General features: G+C 37.1%; 1 protein-coding gene across 6 annotated transcripts in view; it reads right to left on the bottom strand.

The window, feature by feature from the left end:
* Positions 1-21,771, bottom strand: part of Phf8 (PHD finger protein 8) — a 117,878-nt gene that overhangs the window by 69,080 nt on the left and 27,027 nt on the right. For 5 of the 6 annotated variants that reach the window (XM_076918619.1, XM_076918618.1, XM_034485171.2 and 2 more), the window contains 7 exons: positions 20,712-20,874; positions 8,687-8,774; positions 8,074-8,180; positions 6,166-6,257; positions 3,442-3,531; positions 1,192-1,494; positions 348-451 (listed from right to left, as the gene is read on the bottom strand). In XM_076918619.1, coding sequence (XP_076774734.1) covers positions 348-451; positions 1,192-1,494; positions 3,442-3,531; positions 6,166-6,257; positions 8,074-8,180; positions 8,687-8,774; positions 20,712-20,874 — 947 coding nt within the window. The remainder of the gene's footprint in view (positions 1-347; positions 452-1,191; positions 1,495-3,441; positions 3,532-6,165; positions 6,258-8,073; positions 8,181-8,686; positions 8,775-20,711; positions 20,875-21,771) is intronic. The other variant, XM_034485174.2, reaches the window with a different exon arrangement.

Here is a 21,771-nt window from a genome sequence, read left to right as displayed (position 1 = left end):
AGTGAGCACTGAAAACTGAGGTTCTCTGTAAGAGCAATAGTGCTTTTAACAGCTGAGCCATCTCTCAACCCAAAATCCTGTGTTCTTAATCTGTACACTTACTAACATTACTTCTACTAGTAGTTCTACCATAATTAACTTGCTAAAATTCTTGAACCTATACAACTTTTGCAAAATTACTAGTTAAGACTCCAGACCTCTCCACCATTCACCATGACTTCTAAACAAAGTAAATATCTATTAACATTTAGATATTAGCCTAAATACTGCCCTTCCCTCACCTATGTTCCAACCCCCAGGTCCACTGATAATCTTAGTTATCTCTGTGCTTCTTTTACCCATCTTACCTGCCATTAGCCATCAACAGGGCTAGAGGGTTCTCACTGCCATCAAGGTCCATGTCTGCTGAGTCATCATCAGAGTCATTCAAGCAGGTACCACCGATGTTGAACTGTAGAAGGAGGAGGCTCAGTTGTCACCAGTCTGAGACTCCCAGGTAAATCAAGATGGCCAATTTCCTCTGGTTTTACTATGAAACTGTCAACCCTCTGACATAAAGCCTTCTGATATGCTTGTCCCCAACCCCCACCTCCAACAATTATAGGAGTAGGAGGTTGAGAATATATAGCTGGCTCAGGGAAAAACATAGCATAGCTTGTGAAACATGTTCCCTAAATAGAAAAGAGGGCACCATTATTAGATACCCCGATAGGGCAACACAATACTTAGACAAGGTGAAGCCCTGAGGGAGTAGACAAGGACCTGTTCAAGATTCTAACCTGACAGACAACATTCTCAAATCTCATTCCCATCTTAGTATATCAAGATTCAACTCAAGTGTCATATACCTGGCAAAGAGCCCCTGAGCTCTATCTAGATAGAATCAACTTCCTTCTGTGCCTCAAAACCCCACATATACCCTTGATCATGGGTGGTATCCACACTTCCTTTCACTCATTTGTTTTTATGCCTATCTTCCTTTCTAGCCTCTCAGCCTCTTGAGTTCCATCCACAGCACCTATCACAGTGCCCAGAACAGAAAATGTCTCAATAAATGCCTGTTAAATGAGTGGAACTGGTAGCCAAACACTAGGGGCCCTAAGAGATGGAACAGGATAGCCTGGTTTTTAAAAATACTGCTCTTCCAAGGGACCCAAAAGCGTTGGGCTGAACCCATGGGCCAGCACCCACCTTTGCTTTCTGAGAAGGGCCTGTCTTCAGTGCCTGATGACTGTATGGGTCCATGAGATTATAGCTCAACTGGCCAGCAGGCCCCAAGGCTGAACTCTGCTTGCCCTTTCGCTCTGCCTTCTTGAAGATATCCTTGGGCTTCAGGCCTTTCTTCTTTGAACCATTTTTGGAGGGCAGTGACAGCTTGGACATGGATACTGAAGTGGAATGGGCTGGCCTGGTTAAGGGGATGGAGCCAGCTGGGAAGATCCTCTGCAGCCCAAAGATATTGCTCGTCTTCCCAACGTTCTGTTGGAAGATGTCCTACAAGAGTATTAGTACACGAGGGGGTTAGAGCTTACTCAAGGGTTCTCTCTATGCTAAAAGCAGAGGTCTGTTCCCAGCACTAATAGTACTGCCATGGAAGTGGCTTATACATGTGCTCCACATATGCACACCCTGGTTTCTGTACAGTGAGCCATCATACATTTATTGGGTGGCATTTCTTTACCCAGCCATTGACAAGAGAAGACGAGCAAAGAAAAAGCCCAGCATTACTGTCAAAACTGGAGGAAAAAGACTCTAAGATTAGCTGACACAAAATAAAAAAAAAATAATCAAGTACTTGTCTGTGTGGTTGAAACTCTAAGGACTATAGAACTTCTGAATAAAGTTTCTAGTCTTAATTTTGCTATCAGCTATCTCTCTAATCTAGGAAAAGTTATCTGATGGAACAAGCTCTAGAGCTTGTTTATTCAGCTGTATAATTAAAAGTCAAGACTAAAAAGGTGTTTTTCAAAGATGTTCTGTGGTTTCTTTGAGCTTCCTGGGCAAAATCTTGGGGATGGATGGTATGTGGAAGGCAGATGAGAGGAACAAGGGGAGCTCTAGGTCTCTGACCTTTATCCTATTCAAAACAGCTATGCTTTGATTTGTTATATAAACTGGTTTCCATAGAAGATCTTATTTGAAAAAAAAAGTATTCAATTGCTTTAAAATGTTTGAAAGTCATGTTCTATCTCATGAGTTTTCTTCTAGCCAGCCCAAAGTTCTGTTTATGGTTATGTAAGAACTGGAAATGATATAGTCATTTATTTGATTGACTCCTAAAAGGTATTAGTGAGTGAAATGGAGGAAAATGAGGTAGGATGTAGGCACTGTAGACTACGGTGTAGGCAGTGAAACATGCTGTAACCAGTGAGGCCAGAAGTCCCAATTCTAGAAGCAAACCACTCTGTAGCATGGATACATATACGTGCATACATACATATACAAAGAAAGAAAGAAAGAAAGAAAGAAAGAAAGAAAGAAAGAAAGAAAGAAAGAAAGAAAGAAAGAAAGAAAGAAGGGAGGGAGGGAGGGAGGGAGGGAGGGAGGGAGGGAGGGAGGGAGGGGTAGGGGAGGGATAGAAAGACAAACAAATAGATATCTCTTAGGCACTAAATAGATTTGCACAGCTCCTAAGACAGCTTAAACATCCTCAAGTCCAGTTTTTCTCTGGCACCTCTGCTACTTCACCAGCCCACACTAAGTTTTCTCTTTGCTAAAAAGTTTATTAATAACAATGACTCACATTTATTGAGTACTTACTCTGCCAGGCACTGTGCGAGGGGCTCTATATTACCTCTCAATTCTACCAAAGATTTGAAAGGTTGGTAGTTATTCCTCATTTTACAGATCAGGAAACTGGGACTCTGAAAGGCTTTCAAGTGAAAGAGCAGGAACCAGAACCCAGGATTCTTTGAGTTTCTTACTACTATACACCTCCTGCCTCGTGGTATATGCCACCCGTTGAAGCATGCCTTCAACCTGGGTTTGTTATTTTGTAGAATTCAGAGATTAAGTCAAAGTATTAAAAGTAACAACTACAACTATCAATATAGTCTATCATTAGAATTTATTAAGTGCAAACTGCGTACCAAGAACTATACTCAATTTTCAATTCACATTGCCTTATTTAATCCTCTTAACAACTTTGAGTAGATATTAATCTCATTTTAGAGATAAAGAAACACTTTCATAGAGGTTAACTATGTCTGAGAGTTTGCGGGCAGGCACTATATCATTCATGTATCCCAAGGTTCTAGCCCAGTGTGTGGCATGTACTCAGAGCACAAAATTATTTGAATGAATGACTAAATAAATGACTAAGGCCTTTGATAAAGAGTCTTCTCATTCCTGCCCTAGGCGTTATAACAACTACAAAGTTCTGACCTGCCATTTGAGGCTTCAGCCCTTCCCAAATGCTTTCCCTCCTCCCATGCTTCTTACTTCAACCAGGCGGATCTCCCTAGCCAGATCTTTAATGAGCTGTACAGTCCGAACTGTCTCTGGGATCTCATCCTCGTGGTCTGGCAGAGCCTGTCAAATAAGAAGCATGAGACAACTGAATTCTTGCAAACATGCCAAGGGCAAGCAATGAAGGAAGAATAGTCTTCTCAATAACTGATAGGGAACCAATTAGATACTGCATATCCATAAGTCAAACAAAACCAAAAACTTTAATACACTTTTTGAAATACACAAAGAAGATTACAGACCTAAATATAGAACTTAAAAATATAAGCCCTATATAACCAAGGAGAAAATTTTTGTGAACTTTTGCTAAGCAACTATTTAAGTCACTAAAAGCACGAACTACAAAAGAAAAACTGATAAAAATGGACTGGCACAGTATGTGGAATGCTCTCAGAGCACATAATTACTTGAATGAATGATTCAATGAATGAATGATAGAATGACCTTGATAGAGTCTTCCCATTCCTCCCCTAGTTATCCAAATAAAGTTGGGTAACTTTAACGGTTCCTGCCCTTCTAGGCTAAGAGAGCCACTGCAGGGAAGGAGGCAAATGCTTCCCATGCAAATCATCTGTACTTTTAAAGACTTCTTCCATGAGCCCGTGCCCTTTAAAGGTGTGCTGTTCTCTTCTAGCTCCCTTTGACCATGATATTTGGAGCCATTCCTGGGTTTCTGGGTCCATACTGACTTAAGGTATGTGTTCTTAAGAACTACATACTCACTTTCTTTTGGCGTTCCTGGAAGAGTCAGTCTGAAGTATACTTTATGGGAAGGATCAGAAATAACAATAAAGGTAGCCAGGATGGAGGAAGATGAAAAAATAGAACTACAGGCTAAAGGCCAGGTGTTTGTGAGATCAGGAAACAAAGGAAATCCCAAAACATAAAGTTTTAAAATATTAGGGGAATGTTGACAACACAAAATGAAGAGGTTGATGCACATACAGGTTAAACCATCTACAAGATCTGAAACTATCCCTTTAGGTGATTATACAGAAGGAAGAAGACTACAAAGAATCTGAATCCTGAGACTGTCTTAATATTTATTCTATTTTTGAATTTCTTTGATTTTTTAAGTGTTTGAAAACATTTTTTCATATACTATATTTTGATCATGTGTCCCTCCCCCATTCCTCCCAGATCCTACCCACTCAACTTGTTCTATTTCTCTCTTTAAAACAAACAAAAACAAGAAATAGAGAAACACACACACACACACTCAAAGGGGGTGGGGGTTAAATCAACATGAACTCCTACCCCTAGCCAATATAAGTTATCTGCAATTGATACCCGCTGACAAGGAGAAATCACTTTTCCCCAATGTAGTCTCACTGGTTATATTAACCACACCTTAGGGCCAGCTCCATGACCCAGAGTGTTTGGCCAAAGGAAAAGGAATTCAATGTTATTTTTTCATTTTTTAAGGTTGAATTTTTTAAATGAACATTTGGAGATAAATATATTTACATGGTTCAAAATTAAATAATTAAAAAGATATGTTAAAAAGTATCCCTATCATTCTACCTTCTTCCACTGGTAACTATTTTTCATTAGCTTCTATAATCCTGCAGATTGTGTCTTCAGGTGAATATGAACATATATAAACACAATTCTTGTTTCTTCACTTTTACACATATGGTTGCTTCTAGATGATTCTGTATCTTCATTTGACAAACTCTGGAGATCTTTCCAAATCAGTACATAGAGAACTTAAGAAAGATAATAAGAATTATCTTCTATAGCTGTTTTATACTCAGTTGGATAGATGAATATTGGAAATTTTCTTAAAAAGTCATTTTGGCAGTAGGCATCAAGAACCTTACATTTTTTTCCCATATACTTTGATCCAGTAATTGATCTTTCAGGAATATATCCTGAAGGAATAAATAAGAGATAAGGAACAAAGATATATGCTTATAGATATTTACTGTATGATTTGCTGTAACTACAGCCCTCCAAATAAAGAAACAAATAGAAAGCAACTATAAACAAATAATTAGGTGATTAAGTATTTATGGGGAACTTAAGTAACACAAGAAAATTAAGCCAACCTAGTGAGATACAAAATTGAATAAATAATGTATTACCAATTATGTTTATAAATGCACATGCAGGGGCCCAGATATACAAGGGGCAAAGCACATGCAGGGCCCCAATTTTACCTGCAGCGCCCTAAAAAAATACACACAAGGGGCTGGAGACGGCTCAGCAGTTAAGAGCACTAGCTGTTGTTATTCAAGAGGAGAGAGGTTTAATTCCTAACACCCACATGATGACTCATAACCGTCTATAACTCCAGTTCCAGGGAATCTGACACCCTCTTCTGATCTCTCCAGGCACTACGTGCATGTCATGCACTTACATTCGGGCAAAACACCCATGCGCATAAAGATAAAGGAAGAAATATAATGCACACATAAAAGACCAAAAGGAAATATATTCAAATGTTAATGCTAATTCCTCTCAGTTAAAAATTACAGGTGAAAATTTTCTTTGCAGCCATCTATATATTTCTAATTCTAAAGAATAAGCATATGTATTATTTCTTAAAATCAGAAATAAAGACTCCTAGCCTAGTTTTCCGCTCTAACCCAGGAGCCTTTTTGCCTCTTTGATTTTATGACTCCCCCCAAATCTATCCATAATCTTTATGAAAGGAAGAACTATTTAAGTAAGTATAGAAATAAGCATATTTACTTCTTTCCTTGTCCAGGCTCTAAAGGCCAAGTTCAGAGCTTTACCACCATGAACAAGGTAGGAGGCAGGGTGTCTCCTGTTCTCTCGTAAGCCTAAAGCAAGAAAAAAAGAAGTCAATACAGCTATTAAGAGGAATGAAGGACTTGTTACCTTTGTCAGACAACTAAAGAAAATGCTGAGGATTCTGGAAACACCCTCAGATCTGTTATATTAATAGTGTTCACTTACTGAAAACTTGCTAGCCACCAGGCAGCTGTCATTTAACTCTGATATCTACATTGTAAGCAAAGTTCACTTTATAGTTCAGGAAACTAAAGGTCTGAGGAGTCTTGATCAAGGATGTACATGTTGTAGGTGCCAAAACATAAAGTTGTGTCCATTTGAATATAAGGCCTGTGCTCCTTTTATTGAATTATTCAGCCTTTTAAGTCTCAAAATTGTCTATGTTCTGCCTTACTTCATGAGGATGCTGTTAATAACCAATTTTAGGCTTTATAAAAAATTTTCTACTGTACTAAGCTGGTCAGAATAGTAAATGAGTCATTAGTTATTCCATGTTTTAACACATAACAGTCTGTAAAAGTGGCAGAGTAAGGGCTTGAAGTATTGGGTAGGAAACTGTACTCAATGGACTATGAGGTCCTTTGTAACTGTGATACTGATTCCTTCTGGCCTAGTCACCTTGAAGAATCAATTCTCAGATCCAAGTAAGGGACTCACTTTATTTCAGACAAGACCAAGAAAGATGAAAACCAGCAAGCTGGTTTCCACCAGGGCAGATACCCAGGACCACAATGATGCCAGGATGTTAAGACTGGGCCTTATTCCTGAGGGAGGCATATCTGGGATACTCATGAATCATGTGATATGAGTTCATTTATATACTATTCTTCAAATGACAAAATTATGGTGACAGCAAACAGATTAGTAGTTTACAGAAATTATGCATGATTAGGGGAGGAAGTGAGTGAAGTATAATGGAATAATAGTTATGATTACTTTATTTTTTAGTTAGTATAAAAAAATACAAAGTTTGAACAACTTTATCAGTATACGTTATTCTTACGTACTCAACTCACTGCCCTCCTCTTTCCCCTTTCTTACCCCAGAGTCTCACCTTCTACTTCCATGTTATATATATTGCATTATCTTTTTGTTCTGCCCATCCCTCACCAAGGGTGTCCAATCTTCTGACTTTGCAACCCAATGTTTTATCTTCAAAGTTCACACTAAATAACCATGCAACTGAGTTACCAAAATAAATTGCAAAAACACTTCAAAACATTTTAAGTCGGTTTACACTTTCATGCTGGATCCCATTTTCTGTTGTCCTTGGCCACACACAGCTATATGCATCTTTTGGCTCAAAGGTTGGACACATTCCCTTCTCTCCTCTCATAGCCTCCTTCTACTTTGATGTCTGTCTGTCTATCTGTTTGTCTCTCTCTCCCCCTCCTTTACTTTCTCTCTCTCTCTCTCTCTCTCTCTCTCTCTCTCTCTCTCTCTCTCTCTCACACACACACACACACACACTATAAATTCTAGACTAGATTCCATATATGAAAAAAAACTGTCTGAGTCTGGCTATTTTGTTTAACATAATGATTTCTTGTACATACATTTTCTGCAAATATAAAAATCACACTTTTCATTAGCACTGAATAAAGTTCCACTGTGTCTAAGTAGCATATTTTATTTCTGCTCATGGATGTCTAGCCTGGCTCTATAGCTTAGTTATTGGGATGTTTTATAGTATATATTTAAGATATTAATGATGTTTTAATATACATAGCAAGGCAGCAGTGGTAGCAAGCTTTCACCTCCCATTCCTCCTCTTCCCAATTTCCACGCTCCCTCTTCTTCCTCCTTTCTCTTAGCAAAAGTGATAGCTGGTAAGGAAAACCATACCTCGAAAGATGTCCAGAATATGTTTTCCCACATACCAACAGATGGTCTCGAAGTTTGGAAACTTGAAAAGGTCTGCTGTGCTCAGCCGCTTCTCAATTTCATAGGCCCTGTAAGGAAACATAATGACTATAAAAAGGATCTATTTACTGAGCACCTATTATGTACAAAGTATTATTCTCAGTGCTATGCATCCACTGTATTTAATCCTCACGGTGACCCTGTAAAGCCCTATATACAAAGAAACTTTGAGATCATAGATTATGTACCTGCCTAAAGGTACATTAACAACCAAGTGAACAAAGAGTGTTAACCTTGTCAAACTGTCATTAAGAACCTAGATACTACTCAGCAGCAGTATAGTGCACACCTTTAATCCCAGAATTTAAGATGCAGAGGCATGCAGATCTCTGAGTTTGAGGCCAGCCTAGTCTACAGGGTGAGTTCTAGAACAGCCAGTGCTACACAGAGAAAACCCTGTCTTTAAAAAGCAAAAAACCAAAAAGTCCAAGATACTTTCCTTTCCTGTTGTCGTCATCATACTATACTGCAGTTCTTACTCAAGGGACTTACATGAGGACTATAGCACAGAAGAAGGGACAATGTCAGAACTCACTTGAGTTGCATTTCAATGTTAAGACTGTGCAGGAAGTTTCCTCCAAAGGCTAAGCAGTCCACCGGTGTTAACACAGCATGTATCCATCCTGTAGTATAAGGAAAGCAAAACTCACAGCTAGAAGAAGGCTTTTCTTTCTTTGAACGCCTCACTGCCTGGTCAGTTTAACTTTCACTCCTTAAACATAGCTTACCAATGACTCAAAATATTATTTTTTTTACTGTTGCAATAGCCAGCATGGCCTACTCTATCATTCTAGTAACATGAACAGAATCAATTTATGGAGTTAATGCATCTCTCTCCATTTGAATTATCTTTCTGTTGCTTTACATTCGCTTCTCTAAAAGAACATCATTCTTTTGCTTAGAACTATTCTTTCTAAAATGCAAACCACTAAAACATAATCATTCATTCCCTTTGCCTTTAATTTTGCAACATTATGTTTTCTAAAATCCTTTCCATATTTATCTCCTTTCTCCATCCATCTATCCAGAAGATTCATGTCTCTCCTTATCTCTGATATTGGCTAGTACTTCAACCTGTTTTTTATACCTCTAGATATAATTAAAACCTTTCAAACTGATAAAACAGTATCACCAACAACCTGTGATTTTACACACTTACACTTACACACACACACACACACACACACACATACACACACACACAATGTAGTAACCACTAAAAACAAAACAAAACAAAACAAAACTATAGCAAATAAACAACAAGAACCACTAAAAAAAACCCAAAGCAAATTCTAAACTTAAAATTCACATAAAAAATTCAGGGGATCATAATAAACCAACCTTGAAAAAGATATACAAAGTTAGAAGACTGACAAATCCCAACTTCAAAACTTACTATAAATGTATCATAATCAAAAAATATGCATTATCATAAAGAGAGATATATAAATCAATGGAAGATATAAGATTCCAAAATAAGCCCATATATGCTCAGCTGAATTTTTCCTGGTTTGTTTTTTCATTTGATTTTTGGTTTTGCATTACTGAGGAGCAAGCCCAGGGCCTTGGACATACTAGGCAATACTCCACCACTGAATTACAACTTGAACTGTAAATCAACCAGTGACGGCAATGGAGGAGAAATATCAAGAAATTCAATTAGGAAAGAAGTTTTCAGGATACTCTGGAAGAAGCAGATGTCAATTTGCCAAAGAATAAAACTGGGCTCTTGCCTCAACCTGCATATAAAAACCAACTCAATTTTAATAAATTATCTAAATATAATAATCAAAATGAAACTAAAAACAGTGACACATACCTATAATCCCAGTACTCAGAAAGCTAAGGTAGGAAGATGATATGTTTAAAGCTAGCTGTACTACATGATAAGACAACACAGTCTGAGTAAGACAATATGTCAAAAAACTATAAAATATTTACAAATATCTATTTCCTTGAATTCCCAATGCCTATAGAAATAATCATATCAATTAAAAATTTAAAACAGTAAGATCACAGGTTTGAGGCCTTGGAGATACAGAAATAGACTGAGCACAGCCAGAGTGAGACAAAGGAAAAAAAAGAAAGAAAAGCCAACAAAGAAAAACAGATAAACTGGGCAAAATTAATAACGTTCATATTTTATGAGGCACTATCAGAGAATGTGAAAAGACAACTCTTTCTGGGAGCTATAGGCGTTAATTTAATAGCTCCTGTGAGAGAGGAAGTCACCATCACTGGTAAAATCATCCCCACCCACGCTAATGTAAGCAACTCTACTTAAACGCAGTGAAGCACACAAAGATGTTAAAGTAGTAGAGATACTTGTTGGGAAGAAGAAATTGAGCAACATGGAAAGAGAGATAAGAAAAAATAATGGGGGACATGAATGAAGTACAAATATGTGTATATGTGAGAAATTGTCAATGAATCAATTTTCTAATGTATTAAAAGATAATGTCACCTTCCGGTCTCCATCTTCACTCCAGACCTGATGTTGTCCCAGAGCCCTCCATGCACAAATCCTGCCAGGAGAGAGCTGGTCTCCCAAGACGACTCTCACTCCTAAGCTCAGAGGTGAGATCACCACTTTCACCCCAACAACTGTCCAAAGCAGCTGGGGACAGAATCCTTGTGACCTCCATCTGCACTTCAGACCTAAGGCTATATATCCCACAGGCCTCTATGTACAAATCCTGCCAGGAAAGACCAGGTCTCCAGAGGAGTGCGGGCATACCTATCACTGTCTCACAGTCCCACACAAGGGACATGCTCCAGTCAGAGACAGCAAGACTAACACCAGAGATAACCAGATGGTAAGAGGCAAGCTCAAGAACCTAAGCAAAAGAAACCAAGGCTACTTAGCATCATCAGAACCCAGTTCTCCCACCACAGCAAGTTCTGGACACCCCAACACACCAGAAAAGCAAGATTCTGATTTAAAATCACATCTCATGATGATGATAGAGGACTTTAAGAAGGACATAAATAACTCCCTTAAACAAATACAGGAGAACACAGGTAAACAGCTAGAATCCCTTAAAGAGGAAACACACACAAAAAAAAATCCCTTAAAGAATTACAAGAAAACACAACCAAACAGGTGAAGGAATTGAACAAAATCATACAGGATCTAAAAATGGAAATAGAATCAATAAAGAAATCATAAAGGGAGACAACCCTGGAGATAGAAACCTAGGAAAGAGATCAGAAGACATATATGCAAGCATCATCAACAGAATACAAGAGATAGAAGAGAGAATCTCAGGTGCAGAAGCTACCATAAGAAAAATAACAGTCAAAGAAATGCAAAATGCAAAAAGCTCCTAACCCAACATCCAGGAAATCCAGGCCACAATGAGAAGACCAAACCTAAGGATAATAGATAGGTATAGAAGAGAACAAAGATTCCCAACTCAAATGACCAGTAAATATCTTCAACAAAATTATTGAAAAAAACTTCACTAACCTAAAGAAAGAGATGCCCATGAACATACAAGAAGCCTACAGAACTCCAAATAGACTGGACCAGAAAAGAAATTACTCCCACCACATAATAATCAAAACCCCAAATGCACAAAACAAAGAAAGAATATTAAAAGCAGTAAGGGAAAAAGGTCAAGTAACATATGAAGGCAGACCTCTCAGAATTACACCAGACTTCTCACCAGAGATTATAAAAGCCAGAAGGTCCTGGGCAGATGTTATACAGACCCTAAAAAAACACAAATGCCAGCCCAGGCTACTATACCCAGCAAAACTCTCAATTACCATAGATGGAGAAACCAAGATATTTCATGACAAAAACAAATTTACACAGTATCTTTCCACAAATCAAGACCTACAAAGGATAATACATGGAAAATTCCAACACAGGGAGGGAAACTACAACCTAGAAAAAGAAAGTAATCTTCTTTCAAAAAACCCAAAAGAAGATAGCCACACAAACATAATTCCACCTCTAACAACAAAAATAACAGGAAGCAACAATCACTATTCCTTAATATCTCTTAACATCAATGGACTCAATTCCCCAATAAAAAGACACAGTATAACAGACTGGATACATAAACAGGACCCAGCATTTTGCTGCATACAGGAAATGCACCTCAGTGACAAAGACAGACACTACCTCAGACTAAAGGGCTGGAAAACAATTTTCCAAGCAAACGGCCCCAAGAAACAAGCTGGATTAGCCATTCTAATATTAAATAAAATTGACTTTCAACCTAATGTTATCAAAAAAGATAAGGAAGGACACTTTATACTTGTCAAAGAAAAAATCTACCAAGATAAACTTTCAATTCTGAACATCTCTGTTCCAAATGCACCCACATACATAAAAGAAACTTTACTAAAGCTCAAAGCACACATTGCACTTCACACAACAATAGTGGGAAACTTCAACACCCCACTCTGATCATGGAAACAGAAATTAAACAAGGACACGGTGAACTAACAGAAATTATGAACCAAATGGATTTAACATTTAAAAAACATTTCATCCTTCTTATCAGCACCTAAGGTACCCTTTCCAAAATAAACCATATAATTGGTCACAAAACAGGCCTCAACAGATAACAAGATGGAAATAATCTCATGCATTCTATCAGATCACTGCAGACTAAGGCTGGTCTTCAATAACAACAAAAATAACAGAAAGTCCACATATACATGGAAGCTAAACAATGTTCTACTTAATGATAACTTGGCCAGGGAAGAAAGAAATTAAAGACTTTTTAAAATTTAATGAAAATGAAGGCACAACATACCCAAACTTATAGGACATAATGAAAGCAGTACTAAGAGGAAAACTCAGAGCTCTGAGTACCTACAAAAAGAAACTGGAGCGAGCATACACTAGCACAGCTTAACAGCACATCTGAAAGCTCTAGAACAAACAAAAAGCAAATACAACCAAGAGGAGTAGATGGCAGGAAATAATCAAACTCAGAGCTGAAATCTACCAAGTAGAGACAAAAGGAACTATACAAAGTATCAACAAAACCAGGAGCTGGTTCTTTGAGAAAATCAACAAGATAGATAAATGCTTAGCCAGACTAACCAGAGGACACAGAGACAGTATCCAAATTAATAAAATCACAACTGAAAAGGGATACATAACAACAGCTGAGGAAATCCAGAAAATCATCAGCTCCTACTACAAAATCCTATACTCAAAACTGGAAAATCTGGATGAAATCTTCAGCCTTCAGGCCCAGGATCATCTGACAGACCTTAGTGATACAGAATTATTAAGGGCTGATTACTCTGTCTAGGCAGATATAATCAGTCACTACTCTGCAAGTGTGTCCTATAGACAGTAATTTGTCTGTAGATGGAAAGAGGCAATTCTTGCCTAGTGGCTGTCTCACCACAACTGGAATAACTCCAAAGATGCTCAAACCCTTTTTGAGAAACCCTGTCTTAAAAAAGAAAAAAATTAAAAATTCAAACAGAAAGAAAGAAAAGAATAATGTCAAAAGACAAACTCAAAAATGAGAAAAAATATTTTTGAACAATATATCTGCTAAAGGTACAAAAAAATATAACTCATGTAACGGTCATTGTGTGATGGTCACTTTGTGAAGGCCACTGGGTGATTTAATAATTAAATAGTATTTAAGTAAAACTATTTATTTATAAATAGTTATACTGTTATTACTATTTAATTAAAGAATAAGTAAAGGATTTCACAAAAAATAAAGAACAAAGATCTATAAATTACAGGAAGTATTTTTTGCAAGATGGTCAACATTAATAGTCATTAGGGAAATATAACTAAAACCTTGGTGTTATATTTTACTCACATTAGGACTGCTATGACCATGAAGACATAAATGACAAGTATTGGAGAAGATATAAACAAATTGGTACATTTATACTTTGCTACCTGGAATGTAAAATAGTGCATATTATCTACTTTGATAATAGCTTGGCAATTCCTCAAAAAGGCAATCTATGGAGTTACCACAGGATAATGGCAATCTTCTACCAAACAGATACGCAAGAAAACTGAAAATACAAGGTACCCAAAATACTTCAAATCAGAAATGTTTCAGACTTGAGACATATTTAAAATTTTGTAATATTTACAAATATGCATATATCTTGAGGATAAAAACAGTTATTCTGGGAATGAGATACTTGTTTATGATTGGAATGTACTTTATACAAACAGTCTGAAGTAAAATTTACATACTTTAATGCACTTATATGTTGCAGGGTAATTGATCACACTGTGAACCCGAAGGTTGTGTTATACCCTGAGATTATGTTATTTATTAGAAAAACCTGGTTCTAGTTGTGGTGTGGCTCAGCCTTATCACATACCTTTAATCTCTCTGGCTGGAATACTGGAATACAGACATGCCCTTAGGACACATCTTTAATCCCAAACAATGAAGCTAAAGTTTGTAGAAGGAAGCAGCTATGTTTAAAACTGATGTCTAACTAAACAATATGAAAGTATGTGACTTAATTTACATTGGCAATAATGGCAGTTTTCTGTCAATTTGCAGAGCAATGAGTCCTTACTCTTGGGATTCATTTTCTAGCCCATTTGCATAAAGCTGAAAAGAAAATGCATATCTGATATTTGGTAATGAAACAAGAATGTAGAATATATTGGTGGGGGCCGGGCGTGGTGGCGCACGCCTTTAATCCCAGCACTTGGGAGGCAGAGGCAGGCGGATTTCTGAGTTAGAGGCCAGCCTGGTCTACAGAGTGAGCTCCAGGACAGCCAGGGCTACACAGAGAAACCCTGTCTCGAAAAACCAAAAAAAAAAAAAAAAAAAAAAAAAAGAATATTGGTGGGGGCTTAATCTTCAAAATGATTTTAAAATTCTTGAAGTATATTCATAGAAGGATATAAAATTAACTTATATAGAATTGCTTCAAATATAGACATAACCCACAGTTTCCCCTTCAAACTCTATGATACAATTTTACCTATAATGTAATTATAATGACAAATACCTAAGATCCCCAAATTTTAATAAATATACTGAAAAATGTGTGTAATGTGATATTTTTGGTGGTGGTGATATTCAGCTTTGGATTTACTGTTGTCTAACATGATAGGCTGTTATTTTAATTTTCTTGTATCTGCTGAGACTGGCTTTGTGACTGAGTATATGGTCAATTTTGGCGATGGTTCCATGAGCTGTTGAGAAGAAAGAATATTCTTTTATGTTTGATTGAAATGTTAGGTCCATGGGTTTATGACATCAGTTATCTCCAACCTCTCTCTATTTAGTTTTGGTTTGGATGACTTGGCTATTGGCAATCACTGAGTATTGAGTGTGTCAGTATAAACATATTTATGTTAACATGCCTTGCACATATGTGTCCATAAAAAATACATTGTTGTAAAATCCACTTTTTTAAATTTCCTGACTAAATCAAAAACAACGACAAAAAAAACCCAAAAAACCCTGATGTCTAAGAGTGGCTGACAAAGTGATCAATCAGAAAATTCAGGTAGCTTGTATTTTCAGTTTTCTTGCATATCTGTTTGGTAAAAGATTGCCTCTATCATGCGGTAACTCCATAGATTTGACAGAATAGAATATGTGCAACTCTTATGAGTAGAGAGGAAAAGGGAACTACTTGAGGGGCAACCCAGAAAGGAAGGAGACAATTTTACCAGTACAGTTGTACAGAGATAGGTTGTAGACAGAACAAGCCAGACACATATGAAGATAGAACAAGCCAGAGAAGAAGGAGCCAGGAGATAAGAACAGATTGCCACAGTTAGTAAGAGGCCAAGCAGAGCCATTCAGGAAAGGCTAAGAGAAGCCAGATTGAATCAGTCAGCTTGAAGAAGAGTTCTGAGCCAAAACAGCTGAGTTGAACCAGCCAGCCAGAATTCAGAAAGAACTAGGAAGGGGAGATCTTATTCAGAAGTAAATCTCTGAGGCTGCAAACATTCTAGAACTAGAAAACATTGTATTGAGGCTAGAAGCTTCCAGGAGTAGGCAGGCCTTGGTTAGCAGACAGAGGAAGTAAGCCTCTGCTGAGATGACAATTACACCAGGTGAATAAAAGTTACTTTTACATTTACGTCTTTGAGCGTGATCTCATCACATTAGTCAGTTGACGTGAAATTTTCTATTTACAGAGTTACTTTGGCTCTCAAAAGGTTTCAGAGCTAAGGAGAAGGCTCAGTCAGTAAAGTACTTGCCATGCAAGCATGAGGACCTAAATTCAGATCCCAAGCACCCATGTGAAAATCTAAGCACAGCAGCACATGTCTGTAACTCAGGCACTGCAGATCTTGAAGAAAGGAGGACTCCTCAGGCTTGTTACAGCTAGTCTAGTTTATTGAGAAATTATGTCTAAAAAAATTAAGGTGATGGGCTAGAGAAGAGCACTGGTTGATCTTCCAAAAGATCAGGCCTCAATTCCCAGCACCCACATGGCAGCTCACAACTGTCTTTAACTCCAGTTCCAGAGGATTCAATTGCCATCTTCAGCCCTCCAGGGGGAACAAGGCAAGCACGTGATGCACATCCTTACATGTAAGTAAAAGATTTGTTAAAAAAAAAAAAAAAACCTAAAATTACAAATATATCTTATTTATTTATTTTTTGTTTTTTCAAAACAGGGTTTCTCTGTGTAGCCCTGGCTGTCCTGGAACTCACTCTGTAGACCAGGCTGGCCTCGAACTCAGAAATCCACCTGCCTCTGCCTCCCAAGTGCTGGGATTAAAGGCCTACACCACCACTGCCTGGCTTCAAATATATTTTTAAAAAAATAATAACTACGGAAGACATTGGATGTCAATTTTTGGACTCTGATATGCATATACACCAACACACAAGTGCACACACAAAGGACTATGTATACACATACTGAGCATGGAAAATAAATTCAACAAAACATGATTCTGGGGAGGGGGTGTTCAGGGTTTTTAAGATACTTTAAAAAAAGATACTGCTGGGTTCCAGATATTTGTTTCTGGGTTTGTTTGTTTTTCTTTCATGAGATATGATTTCTTTGTGTAGCCCTGCCTATCCTGGAACTAGCTCTTTAGACCAGGCTGGCCTTGAACCTCCTGCCTATGGCTCCCAAGTACTAGGTTAAATTAAGGGCATGTGCCATTACAGCCTGCCTAGATTCCAGATTTTTAATTAAGAACAGTCAACTCATTATGTTGGCAAAATAAGTTTTACATGAATACTCATAGTAGCATTATTCATAATAGCCAAAAATGATTCCAAGCTAGATTGACTGGCCCATAACTATAACCTCAGCTACTCAGGAAGCTGAGGCCTGACTACACTAAACAGTGGACTCAGTGCCAACCTGAGCAACTTTATAAGACCTTGTCTCAAAAAGATTTTTTGAATAAAATAATAACTAGGGATTATGGAACTAGCTCAGTGATAGAGCACTTAGACAGCATTCACAAGGCTTTGTATTCAATCCCTAGTATCTGCTCCCACCACAAAAAAAGAAAAGAAAAAGAAAAGAAAAAAGAAAAGACTTAAATGTCTATTAGTTGGTGAATACAAACATAATGTGGCTAGAGGAAGGGGAGGACAGTGTGCAACAAACAGTATTTCAAGGCATGACATGGCTGTTTTATTTTATATTCTTGAACTCTTGTGTAAGATATTCACAAGATTGGGCTCTCTGGCAGGTTGACCAGCTCAGCTACCACTCAGACCCAAATCCAGGGCTCTGAATTAATCCACCCCAAAATCTGTATCATCTTCAAATGGAAGGGCCAGTCTCGCTAATCCAAAGCTGAAGGATCTCCACAACACAGAGCAGCAAGATAATCTGGAGGAATCCTGATGAGGAACCAATATTATAGATCTTGAACTAGACCAATGACACACTGCAACATTTCCAAGTGCAGATGTGTAGACAGAGGGATATACTATGGGACACACTGTGACACACTATAGCTTCCATGATGAGATGTTTTCTATGCTTTTGTTGCTGTTGTTTGTTTGTGTGTATTTTATTTTGGTGGGGAATTAGCAAGGATAAAGGACAGATATGAGGGGATGGGGAGATGAATGGGACTAGGGTACATGATGTGAAACTCACAAAAACTCAATAAACAGATTTTCTTCCATGGTAGAAAGGAAGAAACCACTGGCAAGGCTCCTAATATGCTCCTGTTAACAGCTCTAATAAGACTCACTCACAAAAGACATGAAAGTAGAAAGGGAACTAGATGGTAAGGGGGTTAGCATGTGTGGTAGAGGAACAACAGGAAATGGCAAATACATTATATACATATATAGAAATGTCATACAGAGACACAGACACACTATTATGGATAATATATGTTAATAAAACATTTTTTAAAATAAAAGGAAAATAGGTGGCATAACCACATTATGAAATACTATTTTGCAGTGGCTGGAGTGAGGTGCCACGTTTGTAATCACATACTGATGAAGCTGACAAAATATTACAAGTTTGAGGCAAAGTTGGGCTACATAGCGGATTCCAGGATCACATAAATCTGTCTAAAGAAAAAAAAGAGAAAATTTACACATTTGTAATCCCACCACTCAGAAGGTGGAGGCAGGAAGATCAATAGTTGAAGGCCAACTTCAGCTATCCAGTTGAGTTGAAGGCCAGCCTAGACTAAGTAAGAGCCTCCCAAAATTATTATTTATGTGGAATACTCAAGAGGGAAATCAATATACAAGAAAATTTAAAAAAAAAAAAATCTTGTGCCAGGCTGGGAGAAGAGCCAAATAAAAAATAACTGTCAATGGGGAAAGTGTTTCTTTTTAAAGTGATGATCCCTGCCATAAAGTTATACAACTATATAAGTATACTAAAAACAACTATTAAACTTGTACATTTTTTGACATATAAATTCTATCTCATTTTCTACAAAGGCACACTTAATACAATAAAAATGATAACAAAAATGTGTCTAAGAGCTAAACTGGTGCTGGGAATTTATAGCACTAAATGCTCACATTACAAAAGAAAGTAAGGAGGTGGTGGCGCACGCCTTTAATCCCAGCACTTGGGAGGCAGAGGCAGGTGGATTTCTGAGTTCGAGGACAGCCTGGTCTACAGAGTGAGTTCCAGGACAGCCAGGGCTACACAGAGAAACCCTGTCTCGAAAAACCAAAAAAAAAAAAAAAAAAAAAAAAAAAAAAGAAGAAGAAGAAGAAAGTAAGCCTGAAATTAATAATATAAAATCCATCTCAAGACTCAGAAAAAAAAAACTAGAAAGTATAAAATAAACTCAGAACAAACAGAAGGAAAATAAGGATAAATGCAAAAATCAAAATTGAAAACATAAAGAGAAAAAAATGAAACAAGACTGATAAACCTCTAGAAGTCTGACAGAAGTAAAAGAGAAGACACAGGTAACTAATATCAGGAATGAACAAAATTAGGGAGAGGGAGAAAAGGAGAGAAAGAATAAAAGAATCCATTAATATAGTACTTCTTTGAAAAGCATAGACAACCACAACTCATCTAATATGGAATATATAGACTGGCAAGATGGCTTTGTTGGTAAAAACATGGGCTAGATAATGCAAATAGCCTTACAAAGATTAAGGAAACCTAATGCTAAACTGAAATTCTCCAAATTTTCAGGTCCATGTTATTATACGAGAATTCCATTTATTTATTTGTTTATTATTTTTAAGCTGAGCATAGTGGCACACACCTTTAATCCCAGCAGTTGGAGGCAGAGACAGGTGGATCTCTGAATTTAAGACCAGCCTGATCTATGTAGTGAGACCTTATAATAGAAAATAACAAAAAATCTTTAAAATATTTATTTTGTTTTATTCTGAAGTAGAGTTTCACTAAGTTGCCCAGGCTAGCCTTGAAAACATAATCTTCCTGCCTCAGTTTTCCAAGTATCTGATATTTCAAGTGTGTTTTATTATGCCCACATTCAATAAGATATTACCCTATACATTTCAAGATAATTTAATGTTAATTCTTTTTAAATAATCAAGAAACATTTAAATTGAACTGTTCATAAGAGATTCAATTAGCTTCTAGATATCAACTCTCCCCAAATTGAGACAACGGGGCTTTTTTTTCCCAAAATGTACATACTCAGCTCAGGACATAGCTCAGTGGAAGAATGGTTGCCTAGCAAAATACACACAAATTCAGATTCCACATGAGACCTAAGAATTCTATAAGTAAAACCCAGGCATGAGCTATTAACAAAGAATGTTTCCGTCCTGGTCATTCAATGTTATAGATTAACACATCAGCCTCTGAGATAGTATCCCTAGAGTTATAGGGCTAAGTCCTGTTCTCTATCGGTATTCCCAGTTGACATTAACCCAGTATACAATGGTCTATCAGCCTCCTCCTGCTTGTTCTGTCATCTGCGGCCTCTACACAAAACCACACTACCTACTGGCAAACATATATAAACTTTCTTGAGGTCTAGTATATATAAACTTTATTAACCTCTCAGCTGATGAGAAAAAGAGATGTCACATAATGAGATTAATAAATTATGGACAGGATTTGGTACAGTACCACTATCTCCCTTCTTTCTGCCTTTCCCATCCCCCCCTCCAGAGGGACCCAGGAATGACCTGTAGGAATAAACAGTGTTTGTCCTTGCTTCACAGAACACTTGTAGCACTTTTCCACCTGGTCACCAAAGAACATCTCGTTCTGATTAGAGGAGCTGCTCCAGCACTCAAAGAGAGTCAGATTAGCATTTGTTGGACGAATCAGGTAGAAGATCTTCTCACCCTGAAATAAAAAGATACCATACTAAAGGACTTAAAAGAAAAGTCCTTCTCGAGGAAGGGTGTTCCAAATGGTCAAATCTCTCTCCCAGTCTCCACCCACAACCATATCAGTTTGGCATAGCTGTTTCCCAGAGCCATCAAGAAACATTTTTAGATAATCTGATCAAATTTTCCAAAAATAATTTGAAAGGGGTATTTAAATCTATTTAAGTTAGGAGAAATATATACCAATTGCTCTTATTTTATAGATATCATACCAAATTAAAAATGGCCTCTTTAGGTAAGATCAATACTACTAGCCCTAGAATTTAAGGCCATATTACTGATGAGAAGAAAATCGAACCTGCTTTTAAATGGCAGTTATACAGTGCTCCTTCTCATACCTTCAATCAAAGTTAGTAAGTTTAAAAGTTCAGTAACTACCCAAGGACTTCTAGAGGATTATATTTAGTTAAATGACTGATTATCTGTTGGAAGAATATTTTATTTGCTAATTGTGTTTTGCTTGGATAATCATATGATAGACAATTTGGTAAAAAAGAACCATACCCTAGCATAAGGATAACTCTGTAGCTTAGCTAATATATCAAAAATTTAAACACAGAAAACTATGATGTGTGACTAAACTAGGTATGTGTACTATACAATTGAAAACACTGACAGTCAGAGGAAAGTAGCTAATAATAGTATTATATTAATTTCCTTATTTTGATAACTGTCCTGTAATTACTTAATAAATTACCTTTGTTAAGAACTAAATAAATGAATTAATAAAGATAAGGAGAAACTATGTAACTACTCCCAAATGTCTCAGAAAAAAAAAAATACAGCCACTTTACTTTGGTTACTTTGGAGAAAGTGAATGAATTCTATGGTACATATATTAAAGTTTGAGGGA

Source organism: Arvicanthis niloticus, chromosome X (assembly GCF_011762505.2).
Source record: "Arvicanthis niloticus isolate mArvNil1 chromosome X, mArvNil1.pat.X, whole genome shotgun sequence".
Classification (NCBI taxonomy): Eukaryota; Metazoa; Chordata; class Mammalia; order Rodentia; family Muridae; genus Arvicanthis; species Arvicanthis niloticus.
Note: the sequence above shows the minus strand (reverse complement) of the source record. Positions and strands in the feature narration are given on the sequence as shown.